Below are 18,002 nucleotides of genomic sequence, written 5' to 3'. Positions count from 1 at the left end.
ACTGTTAATTCCTTGGTTAGGAAAACATTTTCTTTGGGTATTTTCTGGATTTTCCCAGAGCCAATATTCTTGCTGATGCACTGTTAGAGAAAAATAGAAATATTAGTTGGTTTACCTGTAGTTTTAATACAAAAGTTCTCAAACCAATGCAAGCATAACTGAATACAAAAACATTTGCACGACAGAGGGGCATGCACGAAGGTATTCATTCACTTATTTAGCGACCACCACTGCATGCCGGGGACTGGAGATGAGGATGAGAAAGGCCCGGTTCCTGCCCTCAAGCAGCTCCCCGTCTGAAAAGGGAGGCAGACATGTGTACGCAGATGTGTAACGTTTGCCGCTTGCAAAGGGGATGCTGGGAGTATGGAGGAAACGTCGGGTCTGTGCAGGAGGTGGGGAGGAGGCAGGGAGGGTGCAGAGGAAGATATCTGAGCCGAATCTTCACGATGAGCAGAAGGGCAGGAGAAGGCTAGCTGGGCTCCAAGGGGGACAGGTGGCTTTGGCCAGAGCAGCCTGGACCAGCGAGGAGACTCGACTGACCTAGAGCTCCCGGGCGCTGCCAGCAGGTTTGGAGAACCTGACTGTGAACACATTGAGGCAAGCATCCATGAGCACATTTTAGTGTTCTGGTGAGTGATTTGTGGGTGTCCAGCCCCCCAGTGGCCTTTCCTGCTGCCCTTCATGCCATTACTGGAGAAGGGCCATTTTGGCTGTAGCTCGCCAACACTTTACTGCAAATGCAGAAGAGGAGGTTTGGTTTTACGGAGATTCTGCTGGGTTGGTCGAAAAATCCATTACGGTTTTTCTGTACGATGGCTCTAGTAGTGCTTAGTTGTCTGTAACTTCATTTGAAATAATTTTTTTTAGATTGCTTTGTGACAGTTGTCATATCAGTGTGCGTTTTTAAAAAAATCAAAATCGGTGAATTTTTGTGCAGCCATTTTAATATTGAAGATGGAAGAAAATACACAACATTTTTGGCATCTTATGCTTTATTATTTTAAGAAAGGTAAAAACACAACTGTAAAGCCAAAAATGATTTGTGCAGTGGTTGGAGAAGGTGCTGTGACTGATCGAACAGGTCAAAAGTGGCTTGTGAAGTTTCTCGGTACTATTGACATTTTGGACAAATAATTCTTTGCTGTGGGGCTGTCTTATGCATTGGAAGATGTTTAGCAGCACCCCTGGCCTCTACCCACTAGAAGCCAATAGCAGGAGATAGCCGACATACTCAAAATATACAAATCAATAAAGTTATTGGTGAAAAAGAAAAACGTGTCTTTCATTTTACGGGAAAAACCATAGGGAGTTTTTGGCCAACCCAGTATTTTAGGAGTCCCCAGTCCTGTTAGCACACCCAATTCTATACTTTACTGTACTTTAGGGGTAAAAGGATTTAAGAAATGCTATCAAGTGTGGGATACAATGGCTGTACCTTGACTAAGTCCTCCAGGGTCTGGACGGACTCATCCACAGCCACCACGTAATGAGCCTTCGGCACGTGGTCTATTATGTTTTGTATCACTCTGCGGACCAACGGGGAGTATCACCGGGGGGGGGAAAAGCAAAAGCGATGCAGTAAACTGGAATTCACTGACCACCCCCCCTCCCCCCCACCCCCGCGCCCGGCACCACGGTGCTCGGTGTGTTAGGAAATCATGTCACTTCACTTCCAACAAGGTCACGGTTAGGAGGATGGGCTGTGCTACAGGTGGGGACGCTGGTAAAGAGCTAAGTGACATTTCCCTGGCTGAAGGGCTACAGGATCTGAAGCTGGATCAGTACTCAAAGGGTACCCGAGCCCACAGGTCTGCCGTTTACGAAGAAGTCTGCCCACTCAGAGGCTCGTTGATGTCACACAGCATTTGGGGGAGGGGTTCACGGGGCAGACCCAGATCCAGAGAAGCGGTTGTTTTCTGAAGGGAGTCACACAGCTCTAGGGACTGGGCCTAAGATCTTCTCCCCTGGATTAAAAGTGACTGCCAACAGACGTTACCCGCTGACCCTCTGACCAGGTAGGTACTGTTATTACCCTCATCCCACAAATGAGAAAATCAGACACTGAGTGGTTAAGTAACACTCCCAGGTCCACACGCCGGGAGCGAGGCAGAGCAGGGATTTGAGCAAAAATGAAAGAATCCCAGAGAGAAAGAGCAGTGACTTGAAGTCTAACGCAGGACTGTTGATTCTATCTCCATTTAAACTATTTTTTAGTTAAGTAAAAATAAAACAAAGGCATGCATCTAAATGTTCGTTTCACATTTTTTATATTAACTTCTCAACATGTAATTTTTTAGTTTCTTCCTTGTTAAATATTTGACAATCTTAGAAGAAATCCGTAGGAGGAATGCTACAGAGTCCTCTGTAATGGGAATAATTGAACTTGCTAACTTATCCGTTTGGAATTAGGATGTTAAGGACGAATGCTAAGTATTTTGCCTTGATAGTGGAAAATATTCCTCCACATCTTTAAAACCCGATAACGTCACGATGCCCAAGTGCAGAGAAGAAGGGCCCCTTCGGCTCCGCCACGCCAAATGTAAATGCCGGCTGCCGCAGACCTGGGTTGTGGTGGAGCCTGAAGCTTACGCAGTTCAGGGGGGCCTTCTTTAAGAAAAAATAATAAAGTTTAAGTTCAGGGCCTTGGAAGAGACCCATGCAGGGGAGGCGGGGTCATGAAGTATAAGCTTCACTTTCTCCCCAGTACATCTGCAAATCTGCCTGGGATTGTGGCCAGTTTACTCGTGCCCAGTGGAAGAGAGGAAGAGTGGAATCTAGAGGCCAGAGTCTCAGGGAAGAGCTGAAACTCAGTGGGGTTTGGGGAGGAGGATGCGCAGAAGGGGTGGTAAAATAAAGCCCCCTGGAACCGGAAATGTAGAAACGATGAACCACAAATGAAGGGAACCATCATTTGACTCGAGTTTAAGTCAGAGCGCATGGAGGAGGAGAGGGATCTCTGGGCCTGCCTGGAGCACAGAGTTTGGGACACTCAGGGAACGGGAAGAACATGTGTTAATGTTACCTACAGTTGCCCAAGAAACCCACGTCAGCTTTAGAGTTTGCTATCTGATTTCTGGAATTTAAACTGGACGGCTGGACATACCAGTGTCACCTGGGACAAAAGAGTAAGAACGCTAGGTCCCTGGAATGCACATAACAAGTTCCTTCTTTCCCAGAATTGGGAGACATGCTATTCTGCTGATACAGTTTTTAAAAGATGAACCTGAACGTGTCCTCAGAAGTGTGGAGCTTTTAGATGGTGGACGCTCTTTCATCAGACGTGAAATGGAGAGAATCACCTTACCTTCTGTGTTGGTTTGTTGTGAAGAATAAATACAATGATAAGTGCAAGGGTCTTAGCACTTGGTGAGTGCTCAATACGTGTTCACTTATAAACAAACACATCCGTCAGTGAGTTTGAGGGAAGTGGTACCTCTGGGAGAATACTTACCCTGCGAGATCAAGAACATGAATTGTTGGAATTACATTTGATCCATCCCCAAACACTGGTAACACAGGAACCTCACCCAGCCAAGCTAACTAAAAGAGAGAGAAGCAAAAGCACATTTTCTCCGTTACACGTATAGGACTGTTACTGGTCTCATACAGTGCTACAGTCAGAGGCACCCAAGGGATCTGCCTGTCTGATGCAAATGAAGCACCAAAGAGCTGTTTGGTAAATCAGTTCTGATGAGATGTATCCAACCCTGTTAAAATAAATAGAGTGTAACCCCAGAGCTGAAATACTTTTCAAGCAATCATACACTCATCAGCTGTCTTTAGTAGTCCTCTGCATGTTGCCTGTGTAGGAAGAAAGTGCTTACACAGGCACGATGTCCTTGAATGAAAGGAGATCCATCTTTGTCTCTATTACCCAGAGAGGCAACTGAAGTTGTTAACAATGGGAGAGAAAAGCAGGTGGTTATGGCCGACACCTGTATCTCCCTGAACTCTCCGCTACTGCACAGGCATAGCCGCCGGCAGAAGCCATCAAAAATATCTTCAAATTGCAAAACCTTACTGGAAAACAATGGAAAAAAACCTCATAGTCATACCTTCAAAAAAAAGTGTAAGATGCCTCCTTCCACTCCATACTGAAGTCCAGCAGCAACTACGTAAGTCGCGAATTTTTTCAGCTATTAGGAAAATACAGGAAAAAAGCTAAGTGTAGTATTATTAACCATATTGCCCCAGGTTATTTTAGTGGTTAAAAATGAGTGCTTTAGGGAGTCTCGTGATCTCTTTCAGCTACTAAGCTATTGTTTAAGATAGAAATACAATCCTTTCTAGACACCACTCCACACTACTCAGGGATGCCTTCGACCGCTATTAGAATTTAATTATCACTCTTAATTAAATGAAAGCCAGAGTTTATTATTTGTGAAGACTTAACACCTCTCAGTACTGTGTTGGGCACCTGGGGAAAAAGGGAGACGTACAAATTACTCCTTCCACAGGGATCTTTAATTACCTGGCAGGGGAGGTGGACGGACACAAAACCGCGCAGTTTGGCAGTGACCTTAGTACAAGGACTGTAATGCCACGGAATGTTTAGCTCATCCGGGAGACGTAATTTGGGCCCCGGGAGAATTCCTCGATATTTAACCATTTTTAAAAGTCATCACGGTACTAGCAGCCTGACTGTGGGGAGACGGGGTCTTTGCAGGTTGAAAAGCTTCAGGCAGAGATAATGCTTAGGGATACCTGATTCTTCTTATTTTAATGCCCTCCCTCCTAATATCCAATCACCATGCGGCTTTCCTGATAGTGTAAAGAAGTGGAGACACCTGTGTAATGTTTGGTGCACTTCTTTCTGGATCGCCGACGCGAGAGACGCGAGGGACGCGAGGGACGCGAGGGACGCGAGAGACGCGAGGTCCCAGGATAAACGAGGCCGAGAGCCCTGGAGGTCTGGTTAGGTTCCATTAAATATTTGACCCCCAGGCCACCACAGGCCGGCCCACTTCAGACCAGATTTTCTTCTCCCTGGTCAGTTCGATTGGAAACTTAATGCTACCTGAGAGAGAGTCATTTGTGAGTGCACGCGTGTGACTGGACTCTTCTTGCTCACTCATCCCCGGATTAAAACACCAGAGTTAGCATCAGAAGTAGAGAGGTCGACAAAGTCCCCCATCACCACTGTGATTAGGTTTTGTAAGGTGAGATGTCGGTGAGTCGAAGGAAGTTGAAGGGAAGAATGATAAACGGAGAACGCAGTCCAAGGTGAGGCAGGACCCCCCTGCTGGGGGAACTGGGAGGGCGGAGCGAGGTTTCTGGGGAGGAACTACGTCACTGCAGGTCCACACTCCTCGCCATCTGGGCCTGCGGATATGCTGGGCAAGGGCCAGGTGCAGGCTAACCCCGTTCCCTGGCTTTTCCTGAATGTACTGGCTAACGTGGTAACAGAAATTTTCCAAAGGGGTTTGAAAAGCCTTCGGGCTTGAGGTTGGCGAACGCATGCAGATTTGGAGAGTGGCGCTGGGAGAGGGCACTCTTCCCCTTTCCCCATACCTTGCCCTATACGTCTCTTCCATCTGGCTGTCCCTGAATTACACCCTTTTATAATAAACCAGCACTCTAATGAGCGAGTGCTTCTCTGAGTTCTGAGAGCCCCTCTAGGAAATGAATCAAACCTAAGGGGAGAGGGCGGTCATGGGGACCTCTAATCTACTGGGGTTGGTTGGAAGCCCAGGTGACAAGCTGGGCTTGTCGCTGGTGTCTGAAGGTTGGGACTGGGCCCGTCATCTGTGGGATCTGACTCTATCTCTGGGCAGATCGTGTCAGAATTGAGCTGAATTAGGTAAGACACCCAGCTGGTGCATGATAATTGCTTGGCAGTGTGGGAAAACCCACAGTGGGAATTGGGTCTAGAACCTTTCTCAGGAAAAGAGTTCCCCTCTTCTGCTTCAGGTAATGTGGTAGATTAAAAAAAAAAAATCTAAAACTCTTCCTTTGTGGACAAAAAAGGGGGTCTACAGAAAGTAACCTCACAGGGTGACCTGATCACAAATTCCTAAGTGAGCAGGTCATGGTAGGTGGTCATACCCCAGGAATAAACCGTTCTTGGTAAAAGGCTCATCTTTCCCGTAAGCCAGCCCAGTCCATTGTTTTTACGCATCTAGGTTAACACACCTTTGAAATAAGCCTAACCGTCCCCCAGAAAGTACATAATCTTGTTAACTGTGTTGTAATTCAGTCCCTGTGCTTTGCTTTCTCCCGCCTTCAAGTAATCTGCTTTACGGTCCCTCCTTAATTTCAAAGCCTGAAAGAAACTGCAAACTGTTGTTCTTGGAAGCACTTAAGATCTTTGCTTCCCGGCTTTTAAACAAAGACTCCTTTCCTTTATTAAAAAAAAAAAAAAATCTTGTCTCCCTGCAGCTGTTGTCAGTTTGGCTCAAATCAACTCATAACGGTTCTCTACACATTTGGACATTCTTCCGTTGACACCTCCTGTTACCTGTCCAGAGCAGGTGTGCCTGCCACTTCGAAAGGCCACGACAAATGTCTGAGTGTGGAATAAGGAAAGGCTTATTGGTTGAGGAAGTGTCAGCTGAGAAGATGGGAGTTCCAAGGGTACCTCGCATGCATCTCAAGGAAGTACAGAGTTCAGGCTGCTCATGTCAAAGGAAGGGGAGACGGGAATGGGAGGGGCAGGACGTAACTGCCACTGAAGACATCTGGGTGCCGTCAGAGGTCTGAGGAAGATGGTGCTCGTTGATGGGAGTCTGGTTCCTGCAAATCTTTGATAAACAACACTCGATTCCCTTATCTCCGCAAGCCAGAAGAATTCCTGCAATGCTTAGCGTGTCTGTATGCAGGACTAAGCTGATGGTGTTGGCCTGAGGGCCGTGGAGACCACGCAAGCTTGAACAGACGGAGTCACAGAAACCGAGTATTTCACTTTGTTATAGCGCTATAAACACCTGGAAATGCCAAAGGAAATGCCACTGGTACCTTCTAAGTATGGCAGCATCTCAAGAACATAAGAGATACCCCTCGAGGCCAACAAGACAGACGCAAGCACAAGGGTGCTGAGAGCCGACAGTGTGGCAGCCTGGGGAGCCGCTGGTTTCTTAATTTGTAAGTGTGAATTAACAAAAATCCTCACTCGAGAATACGGTTAGTGGTTTGAGAGAGAGAGAGAGAGAGAGCGTGAGCACGAGCGCCACATGGGAGAGGAACCCTGAGAGGTTGCCTCCAGGGCACGCCCCGACAGCGATCAAACCCACAACCTAGGCACGTGCCCTGACTGGGGATTGAACCCACAAACTTTTGGTTGTGGATGAAAAGGGGCCACAGACTAAACCTGACAAGCCCAGGAGAGGCCTGCATGAAGGCCTTACAAACCCAGAGACTTAAAGTAACCACATAGGATGGTCTGAAATTAAAAACTTTTTAATAAAAGCAGGTCATGAAGGGCACTGATGTTGATGGGGGGCTCACACGGTGGAAACATTTTAGTTTCAGGTAACAGCTAATAAGTTTAGTAATCATTGCATGTAAAAGCTGTCTTTCCAGGAACTGAAGGTAGGACCCACCCTGACTCTAGGAGAGATAAGCAGTTCCCGCCTTGTGACCCAGGAGGGCTGCAAGCAATTCCAGTTGATAGCTGAGCCACTGTGCCCCAGGGGGAGATGCCCACCACCCAGGGCCCAGATGAAAGAATGCTGCAGCTTTTTATCTGATTGACTTTTCCCCTGAATTCCAATCCCCTTACCTACGCTTTTCTTCTCCTTGTAAAAAGGGTTGGTTTAAAATGGAATTTAAGGTGGCCTATTAGGGTACAAACCCATCGTCTTCTCAGATCGCCGACCATCTGAATAAAGTGCCGCAAAGTTTCAGTCCCTGTCTCTGCTTATTGGGTCTGGTAGGTGACAGGCAGCACGAACCCGGCTTTTCCGGGTTCAATGTCCTAGGCTAGAATCTTCCCTTACCAAAGTCAAACTTTACCTTAACTGAACTTGTCCCTTTTTTTTTTTTTTTTTTTTGCATCTATCATAACATACTTTGGAAGGTCAAATTTCCCTTTTCAGGACACCTCAAAGCACAGGCAGGCACTGGGAAACCACAAGTCTCCTCATTGCCATTGTCGCTGTGTTAATTGTTGACTGTTAACTGTCCTGGACCCACCTGTGTAAAAGTATGTGTCTATCATTTTACTTTTATTCCAACCCCAGAGGTCCCCCATCCTTTGCTTTTCCCCACCTCCCTAATATATCACCAATGGATTTCATGTAATCCACTTACGGCTTCTTTTTTTATTGTAATATATAAAAGGTGTAAAACTGCCATTTTCTGGAGCATTTTCTCGATCTGTTGAGGTTTTGCTTCCAGCAATTGTCAAGTTTGGCTCAAGTAAACTCATAAAAATTATTTTTTAAATTTTTATTTTAAAGATTTTATTTATTTATTTTTAGACAGAGGGGAAGGGAGGGAGAAAGGAAGGAGAGAAACATCAATGTGTGGTTGTCTCTCATGTACTGGGGATCTGTCCTGAAACCCAGTATGTGCCCCGATGGGGAATCGAACCAGCAACCCTTTGGTTTGCAGGCTGGCACTCAATCCACTGAGCCACACCAGCCAGGGCTAAACTCATAAAAATTCTTACAGATTTGGGTGTTTCTTAGTTGACGCGGTGTTTAGGATGATGCTCCAACCAACTGAACCACCCGGCCAGGGCTAAGTGTGAATTTTTAAATCCACGAGTGTGGAGCAGACAAAGTATCAGATCTGGTAAGGTTAGGAGTCGGACCACACTAAGGAAGGGCTCAACCACAACAGGGTGAAGTTGGTGAAGTTAGAAAAAATTCCAGCCTGTGTCAGAGGGAAGAAACGAGGAAACACATCAAACCCAACCAAGATCTAGGAAGGAATTCTAAACTTGGCCTTGTACTTCTCAAGGGTTTGTCTTTCAAATTTAAATCACCTGCTTAATCCAAGGATCCCAGAGCCAAGAAATTAACACAACAAGCATTTTAGGCAGGGAGATACCTTGGGCACCATTCCACGGAGGCAAATACAAACCCCACCCCACTTCCTGTCCTTCCAAGTCCCAGTGAAGGAGACACTAGCTGGGGCAAGGGCAGCGACCTCACAGACCTCACGGTGACAGATGACACTGAGGGTACAGCATTGACTGTGATGCCAGTTAAACTGTGAGGTACAGTCTCCGTGGGGGTTCCTGTTTCACGGTGACAACCGTGGGTCTGGAAGGTGCCGGATTCATCCACTTACGTGAGACATTTATAGCAGCACTTTCGAGAGACAGACTTTGCATTAGCCCACTTTTTCCTAAGAACTCACGTGAAGTCTTTAGGGGTGATGATGAATTATAAAGAAATGGATGTTGACAATTTAAAGACATGGTATTAAAAATAAAGTCTATGTAAAACCCTGGGATTATTTTTAAATTGGAGGTTTTTAAAAAGATTTCCTCTCTTTATTTTTTAGAGAGGGGAAGGGAGTGAGAAAAAAGAGGGAGAGAAACATCAATGTGTGGTTGCCTCTCGTGCACCCCCTACGGGGGACCTGGCTCACAACCCAGGCATGTGCCCTGACTGGGAATCTAACCGGGGACCCTTTGGTTCACAGGCGGGTGCTCAATCCAATGAGCCACACCAGCCATGACTAAATTGGAGTTTTATAAATCACAAGAAAATATATGCTTATTAAGAGAAACATTTAATTACATTTTTTAGTAATTAAAAAAAACCTGCTAAAGATGAACTCATAAACCAAAATTGATGGGGGACTCAAATGTTGGAAAAACTTTAGTTTCAAGTAATAGCTAATAAACTTAGTTAGCGGTGTATGTAAAAAGCTATTGTTCCAGGAACTGAAGGTATGACCCACCTGGACTCCAGGAGACCATAAGCAGTTGCCCCTTGGGGACCCAGGAGGGTTGCAAGCAATCAAGATGGTATGTGAGCCACTGTGCCCCAGAGTGAGGTGACCACAGCCCAGGGCCCAGATGAAAGAATGCTGCAGCTTTTTATCTGATTGACTTTTCCCCTGAATTCCAATCCCCTTACCTACGCTTTTCTTCTTAAAAAGGGTCGGTTTAAAATGGAATTTAAGATGGTCCATTAGGGTACAAACCCACCGTCTTCTCAGATGGCTGACCATCTGAATGAAGTGCGGTAAAGATTCAGTCCCTGCCTCTGCTTATCGGGTCTGGTAGGTGACAGGCAGCACGAACCCGGCTTTTCCAAAGTTTCAAAATTACAATGTCTTTGAGAGAATAGTCCACCAGGAGTGAAGCCAGACTTGCCTTGCCTTCAGAAAGTAAATGAGCAGAGATCATAAAATAAATGTTTAAAAGGATAAAAAACCTTAGGAAATGGAAAACAAAAGGACATGATGATGATGATGATAAAAAAACAGGCAGGTAATAGAGCAAGGAGTAGGAGGAGGAAGAGGAAGGGGTAAACTAAAGAGGAGGGAGGAAGAGAAACTAGCTGAGCGTGTGCGAACCCCCCCTCCGTGTCCCTCTGGGCCCGAGTCAGCTGAGCTGGGAGAAGAGTTTGGAATTAAATGACAGACTGGGGGCTTCAGTATGAAACTTGTGAGGCTGTGAGAACTAGAAGAGACTTCATTCACACCGGAGAGCCATACTTGTGTGGTTTAAAGCAGGATGGTAGGAAGCTAGGGACATTCCTTGGCAAGTGGAACAGGGAAACCGAGACCTGTAGTTACACAAGCCCGTGTTCCCTAAACCAAGACACTTAAGTGTAAATGGTTTGCATTTCTCCTCCCCCACCGGAGGGTAAATGGCTTAAACCACCCTACTCAGGGTGGTAGATAGCGAAAATCCAACTAGTGCCATTTGTGCCAACCCCACCCAAGGACGGATGAAGTTCAGGGAGTAAGTCTCTGATTTTGGTGCATCAGCATGAGACCTCCCCTAAACCACCAGCAGTTAAACCCCTCCCACCAGAGGTCCCAGTGTGCGCTCTCCCACCCAGGAACACACCAGTGCCTTTCACTCCTCCCTCTTCTTCCCCCACAGGCACACGTGTCCTAAACTCGGAGGGACCCCGCGAGCTTTGCAACCAGGGAACAACAGGCAGCGACAGCCCGTCCTGGCCAACCCCCGACCTGTCTCCAAGGGCCCCTGTTCTCGGACTTCCCAGTGCGGTAAGGCAGCCCGTCCAGGCCCTTTTCCTTCCTGTGCCACTTCTGGAGGGCCAAGGCAGCCCCGCCTAGGCTCTCCTCTTGCTCCCAACATCCTAAACCCTTCCTGGTTTCACTGTCCCCAGCTTTAATTCACGGTCTCTAAAAGCCACCAGGACTCATGTTCCAATTTTGTTCCCAACTCAGTGTATGACAGTAGAACCACCATCGTAAAACCAGAAGAAGACAGAATGACAAAGGAAGACTACAGGCCAACCTCACTTGTACACGTGGATGGAAGTGCAATAATGTCAACTTTGATCCTGGTAAAGCAAGTAGAAACACTCTTTGTTAAAAATTATCATGACTGCCCTGACCGGTGTGGGGCCCAGTGGGATGGGGGTCATTCCACAAAGCAAAAGGTCACCAGTTCAATTCCTGGTCATAGCACACGCCTGAGTTGTGGGTTTGGTCCCCCATTGGGGCGCATATGAGGGACAACCAATCGCTGTATCTCTCTCACATCAACGTTCTCTCTCTTTCTCCCTCCCTCCCCCTCCCTCTAAATATAAGTAAATAAAATCAACTTGGGCTGGTCAGAGAATATAGGCATCAAAAGCCAGTGGGATAATTATCTGTTACAACAGATTTCATAAATTGCCATTGAGACTAGGCAGATTTTTTTTTGGGGGGGGACCGGACCATAGACTTAGGTTCTCAGGGATCACTAAATGACTTAAGTGACTTTGACAAAACAGATGGACAATTCTGGTAAACTCAAAATACTAATTAAAGTTTATTTTATTTTTTTAAAGATTTTAAAAAAGATTTTATTTATTTATTTTTAGAGAGGGGAAGGGAGGGAGAAGGAGAGGGAGAGAAACATCAGTGTGTGGTTGCCTCTTTTGCACCCCCAACTGTGGACCCGGCCTGCAACCCAGGCATGTGCCCTGACCGGGAATCGAACTGCCAATTTGGTTCACAGGCCGGCACTTAATCCACTGAGCCACACCAGCCAGGGCTGGTTTATTTTAAAATATTCCAAATAATCGGCAGGACCCCTTTAAAGACAGGGTTGGTGTTAGGCAAATCTGAACTATTTAGGCAACTTGTATAATTATTAGGGCTTCTCTTTGCCTCTGAACACTAGATGAGTCCTTTTTGTGTTTGTAACAGAACACAAATGTGATTGCAGCCACAGATGCAGCCATGGCCCGCGAACCCTGGACCGCCAGCCCCAGGTGTGCACAGCCCACATCGGCTCTGTTCCTGTCTGTGAGGTCAGCCTTGGCCGCAGTGCCTGGGGCATAGCAGGATCCAGGCAGCTCTGAGCTCGACCCTCAGGTTACACGATCAGTCCCAAGGTTCTCTCTCTGATGAGAAGCAGGGCCACTGAGATGACCCAGGTGGCCGGATCAACCTTACTTATCTGATCAATTGTTCAGAAAAGACTGATTAAGAAAGCTGGGGGTCAAAATAATCCATTTTTAAAGTAAGATTTTGAATCTATTGCTTAGAACATGGGACAAATGTAATGTTTTCATAACAAAAAAGATGTTAAGATGATACTACGTCTCTATTTTAGACTATCCCTCACATCAATTAGTTTGTGTGTGTGAACACGTGTTCTCAGTTAGTGAATTACATCAGTGATTGAGAAATCCCGGGTTTTCTCTTACACAAAGCCCCTGGCATTCACAGCCACGGGCAGGACGCACCGTCACTCATGCCACCAGCACCCACATGCATGGCGGGGACTGGGCCCTGTGGCTGCCGTCTGTGGGCATCTTGTCCCTCTCTCCCCCTCGCTTCTCTCTCCTAGAGGGCAGCCTCCTACTGCAAACTCCACGCAGCTCCCCCACCTAGTGGACTCGGCCATTCTTCCGGGTCCCTTCCCAGGACACTTGATTTCAGCTGCGACTCCTCTGTCAATCGTCTCACCTGGAAAGAGTCAGGTCAGAGGACAGAGTAGCCTCAAAGGACAAACTGTAAACTTAGATGCTTCCGCATGGCGGGCAAGCCTAACACCGACCATAGCTCAGTTATTAGAGAAACAACTATTAATGCCAGTATTTCAGTATTACTTAAAATAAATTCCAAACTACAAAAAAAAAAATCATGGATGTCCCATTTGGGGGCTATGTCCAAATTTAATAAAATAATATCGTTATAGGGTTTAGAACTGGAAGAAATTTAGACCATCTAGTCTTGTGCCTTTATTTTTTAAATTTTAACCCCAAAAGTTCAATAACTTGGCTAAGGTCATAAGTTGATGGATAGGAAAGTGGCTATAAATTCTAATCCCATGTGGTGTCCTTTAAATATTTTATACCCACAGTGTTTGTATTGTAAAAGTTTAAAAAAAATAAATAAAACAGACCACAAACAGCCCTGGTTGGTGTGGCTCAGTGGACAGCACTGGCCTGTGAACTGAAGGGTCACCGGTACGATTCCCAGTCAGGGCACATGCCTGGGTTATGGGCCAGACCCCCAGTTGGGGCCATGTGAGAGGCAAGAGGCAACCAGTCGATGGGATGTATTTCTCCCACATCGATGTTTCTCTTCTTCTCCTTCTCCCTCCCTTCCCTCTTGCCAAAGATAAATAAACTGAAAAAAAAGGACAGAACTTGAATTTAGGGACAAAATTCCTAATGTAATTTCCCCTGAGACCACTAGGTGTCACCTTAGAACTATTATTACAGACCATGTCTGCAGGTCTCCAGCTAGTGGGGAAAAGGTGGTGGATGGTGGATGGAAGGAACCTTTAGGAGTTTGGGGCTTCTGTGTTAGCTCCATGTAAGTTCAGTGAGGATGATAGTATGGCACTCGGTTCACAGAATTGAGGTACCATGAGTAAAATATTTAGCACAGTGCCTGGCAAACATTTACAAGCCCTCGGTTTTAGCTGTTATTACTTACCCATCACCAGGACATTGCGGTCACCCATTTTGATAAAATACAAGAGAAATAAAATAATTTCATTATATACAATAAATTTTGCTGCAACAGAGGCTAATAAGTTACTGTTACTGTTGACATGAACTTCTCAGCTCTCGGTAGCTCTTCATGATCGGTGACCTGGATGTGCCAAGGTCCACTCTACTGAGCGATGGAGTTTGGAGTCAGAAACCAAACCGAGCAACACCCACGGGCTGCTGGATGCGGAGGGCAGCCCCCCACCTGACACTGCTTCCCCACAGCATCCACGCCCGTGACACGGGGCTGACTACACACTCGACGGTACCCGTGGTGTGAGGACAAGGTCAGGCAAGGCTGGGAGGCACTCGGACGGTGCTCAGAGAATGCCACCTGTGTGACCTTGCCCAGGCTACTTAACCTCGGGACCCTCTGTCTCCCTGTTGGTAGGATGAGGTTTGTGCACTTTTCAGAGTGATACGAAACAAGATAGATTGTGGAAAAAGGAAAACTGTGGTTCCTCAACCCCCTCCCCCTCCCCCGACATTTAAACTGAGTTATTTGCCTCTTCAGGGCTGAGCAACTCTTTGCACCTACAGACTCCGTGGTAGGTAGGACTTTGAGTTCTGCTGGTGACCCGATACAAGGCTTTGGATTTAGTGGGCTGGACCAGAACCTGGGCCAGGATCTAAGGACAGCACATCTTGGGGCGAGCCTGAAGCTGAAATCTACGGGTGTTAAGGACGAGAGAAGCCAGCTCAGAGATGTTTAATGCGTTAAGAGGATGTACGTAAAGCAGGCCAAGCAGTTCTGGCCATTCCCGTTGCCTGAAAAGAACTTCTGCCTCAGAAAAGAACTTCTCTTACCCAGACGCTCTGCTATGGCAGACTTACATTTTTCCCAAATTTGAGAACTATTTTTTCAGCATTTATGTGGTCCAGAAAATGAGGATGGTGCTTTCGCCTTCGATAATCCTCTTCGGTAAATGGAATCTCAGAATCATCCTGTGAAAGACAAAGAGGCCAAACCTGATGCGTCAGGGCTGCGAAAAGCTAAGCTCAGTGATGTTAGCTTCACTGTGCTCCTTGAAGCTCAAATAAAGTGTTCTAAAAACTACTGCCTGTTTGGTAGTGATTTAATTTTCTTGAATATGTTTTAGCTAGCCACATTTTATCATTTAAACTTAACCTGAACAGCATTAAACATTTAAATGTCTTTTATTTTGTAGAGATGGTGCCAGGTTGACCTGTGACTCCGTAAAGTCGTTGAATAACCCATTTCTTAACAGTTCTTGCCATATAGGTAGTTTTGTTTTGAATCTAAATTGTGATTTTTTTCCCCCTTTCCTACACTGCCTCTTCCCCTCAAATCAACCCCATGTGAAGAGGTGCTTACCAAGTGCAAGTTTCTGTCTCAGGCTTTAAAAACTGATTTCATCAGATAAGACGAAACGTCAGTTTGCCCTGAGAACAGGGATGAAAAGTATGTGTATTTCCCGGCAGTGACTGAGCTGTGTCCATCCCCCTCAGTCTCCCCAGGGCCCTGAATTAAAACCCACTGGAGAATCGCAGGGAGAAATCAGTTCCTCGGTACAGTGACTTCCCCAAATCCATCCACATGTAGAGGTCCTAGTTGGGGTAGGGTTTTATTTTTTAAAGATTTTATTCATTTATCTTCTGAGAGAGGAGAAGGGAGAGAGAGAGAGGGAAACATCGATTGGCTGCCTCTCTCGAGCCCCCTAATGGGGACCTTCCGTCGGCAGGCTGGCGCTCAGTCCACCGAGCCACACCAGCCAGGATAAGCAGGGTTTTAAAATATAGTGTTCAGTAAGGAACCTTTCAATCCTAGCACGTTGGTCTAAGTTCGATAACCAGGCCAGAGCGTTTGAGGACAAGGCTTACATGAAATCGATCAGAGAGGCAGAAGAAACAGGCCCCGAGGTAGCACATTGTTGGCAGGTGTGAAAAACGGGATGCAGGGCCGATGATTGGAGGCGGCTGGGACTTGGTGGGGGCTGAGGTAGGCAATGGCTGGGTTGTCGGGGCTTGTGCCTGTTTGGGGGACTTCAGATTGATCCTAAGGGTGTCAGAAGGCCCTGGCGGGTTTTGGGCAGGACGCCAACAGGGTCTGAATTCTGAACAAGACTGCGCAGGCTGTTCCTCACAGACTGTTTGGGAGGAGGTGGTGGCAGGTCCTGTTACCTGGCCATGTCAGTAGTCCACTGGTACAAAGGGAACAGGTGCATCCATGACACATTCTGGATGATGAAAGAACAGAATTTACCGATGGACTGGCTGGTGGATGGAAAGGAATGAGGATGAGGAACTAAAACGGGAGACAGCCTGGGGGAGAATTCAGTCTTCGCTTTGGGAAGATCAAGTTTATCCAGCGTCCATAGCCCACACTTGATGAATACAAGCGACCTAAGAGATGACTGGTGGCTCACAGGTAGGGTTGCCAGAAAAATGCAGGACACCCAGCTGAATCTGAATTTCAGATAAACAAGCAAATTTGGGGTATGACTTAAATATCGCATGGGATATACTTGTGCTAAAATCCGTTTGCTGTGCATCTGAAATTCAGACTCAGCTGGGTGTCCTGTGCTTCTATGTGCTACCCCTGGCCATCCCACTCACACGGCGTCTGGAGACACGTGTGTTCCGCTCTGCCTTCGGGATGGACTCGCCCTGCATCTCCCTAGTCCTGGCTAACAGGACGTGGTGGCTGGCCTGCCCAGGCGACCTTCTTGTTCCCTGTGACTGGCTGCACAGCACCCGTCTTCTGAGATCTGCCGCGCCCTTGGCTTTTCCTCTGGATAAAGCCGATTCGCTCACACAGATGGCCCCTTGAGTTACCAGGTGAAGAATCTAGGCTGGGACACAGTGTGTGTGACAGAGGATTCCATCAAGCCCTCGGACCGAGAACTCGCTATTGTTTATCATGAAGACGTGTATGTCACGGGCTCTCTCCTTTCTGTCTCTCTGTGGATGGCCTGTGCTGAGCGTGGCATCTGGTCTAATGCTTAGCCCGTAACAAAGCTGTTTCTTCCTCTGCTACCTTGTGGAGAGATTTGATGCGTGGGTGAAGCTTTGGTTGTTAATTCTATTTCCCCAACGGTATACACATGTATTTGTTTCTGGGCCATTTGAGAGTAGGCGGCACACATCAGGCCCCTTTCCTCTTTAATCAGGGTGTGTTTCCGAAGGACACTCCCCTACATAAGGAGTCCACTTAGGAAGGTCAGGAAATTTGATATGATGCGATGATTTTATCCAGTCTACAGTCCGTGCTCCAGTTCTGTCAACTGTTCCAGTAAGGTCTTCATAGCATGTTCTCCCTTGGCATTGGGTCTGGCCCGGGATCATGCATTGCCCTGTCTCTCTAGTCTTCTTTATCTGGAACCGGGTTTCAGCTTTCTTTGTCTTTTGTTGTCATTTTTAAGGCACACAGGCCGGCAATTTGATAGACTGTCATTCAATCTGGGTTCACGTGAGGTTTCCACGTGATTCAACGCAGGTGTCTGCCAAGCAAACCTCCTTTCCCCATGCTCCAGCTGCTACTCATTCCTTTGGATTATCCCCCCACCCTTGGATGTTTTTTGTTTTTGTTTTTAAACATGCAAAAATCAATTTTATTTCTATATACTAGCAATGAGCATGTGAGCACAAAAAATTAAAAGTACAATGCTATTTACAATTCCTCCCCCTTAGAATTTTTTTGAAGCAAATCTCAGACTAGTATCATTTCATCCATAAATATTTCATTAGTTTTATTGCAGTTGAATTTATCAATCTTTAAAAAAAATAATTAGTGTTATTGGATCTTGTTAAAGAAATCCTTCCTATAAGTTCTATTATTCTTTTTAAATTAAAGTTTTGCTTGTTTACTTTTGAACATGTGATCCATCTGGGCTGACTTCTTGGGTGTGGTGTGAGGCAGGAAATTTTGGGGAGCGGTGGGAATGTCCTGTG

At 46.4% G+C, this 18,002-nt stretch overlaps 1 protein-coding gene across 1 annotated transcript in view; it reads right to left on the bottom strand.

The window, feature by feature from the left end:
* AK7 (adenylate kinase 7) overlaps positions 1-18,002 on the bottom strand; it is a 59,416-nt gene that overhangs the window by 25,075 nt on the left and 16,339 nt on the right. The window contains exons 5-9 of the mRNA XM_024568260.3: positions 14,925-15,035; positions 4,059-4,139; positions 3,455-3,543; positions 1,439-1,529; positions 3-80 (exon numbers count right to left, since the gene is read on the bottom strand). Of these exons, the coding sequence (XP_024424028.2) occupies positions 3-80; positions 1,439-1,529; positions 3,455-3,543; positions 4,059-4,139; positions 14,925-15,035 (450 nt within the window). The remainder of the gene's footprint in view (positions 1-2; positions 81-1,438; positions 1,530-3,454; positions 3,544-4,058; positions 4,140-14,924; positions 15,036-18,002) is intronic.

This window comes from Desmodus rotundus, chromosome 7, assembly GCF_022682495.2.
Source record: "Desmodus rotundus isolate HL8 chromosome 7, HLdesRot8A.1, whole genome shotgun sequence".
NCBI lineage: Eukaryota > Metazoa > Chordata > Mammalia > Chiroptera > Phyllostomidae > Desmodus > Desmodus rotundus.
The sequence above is the reverse complement of the archived record's forward strand: the minus strand, read 5'-3'. Positions and strand labels throughout refer to the sequence as shown.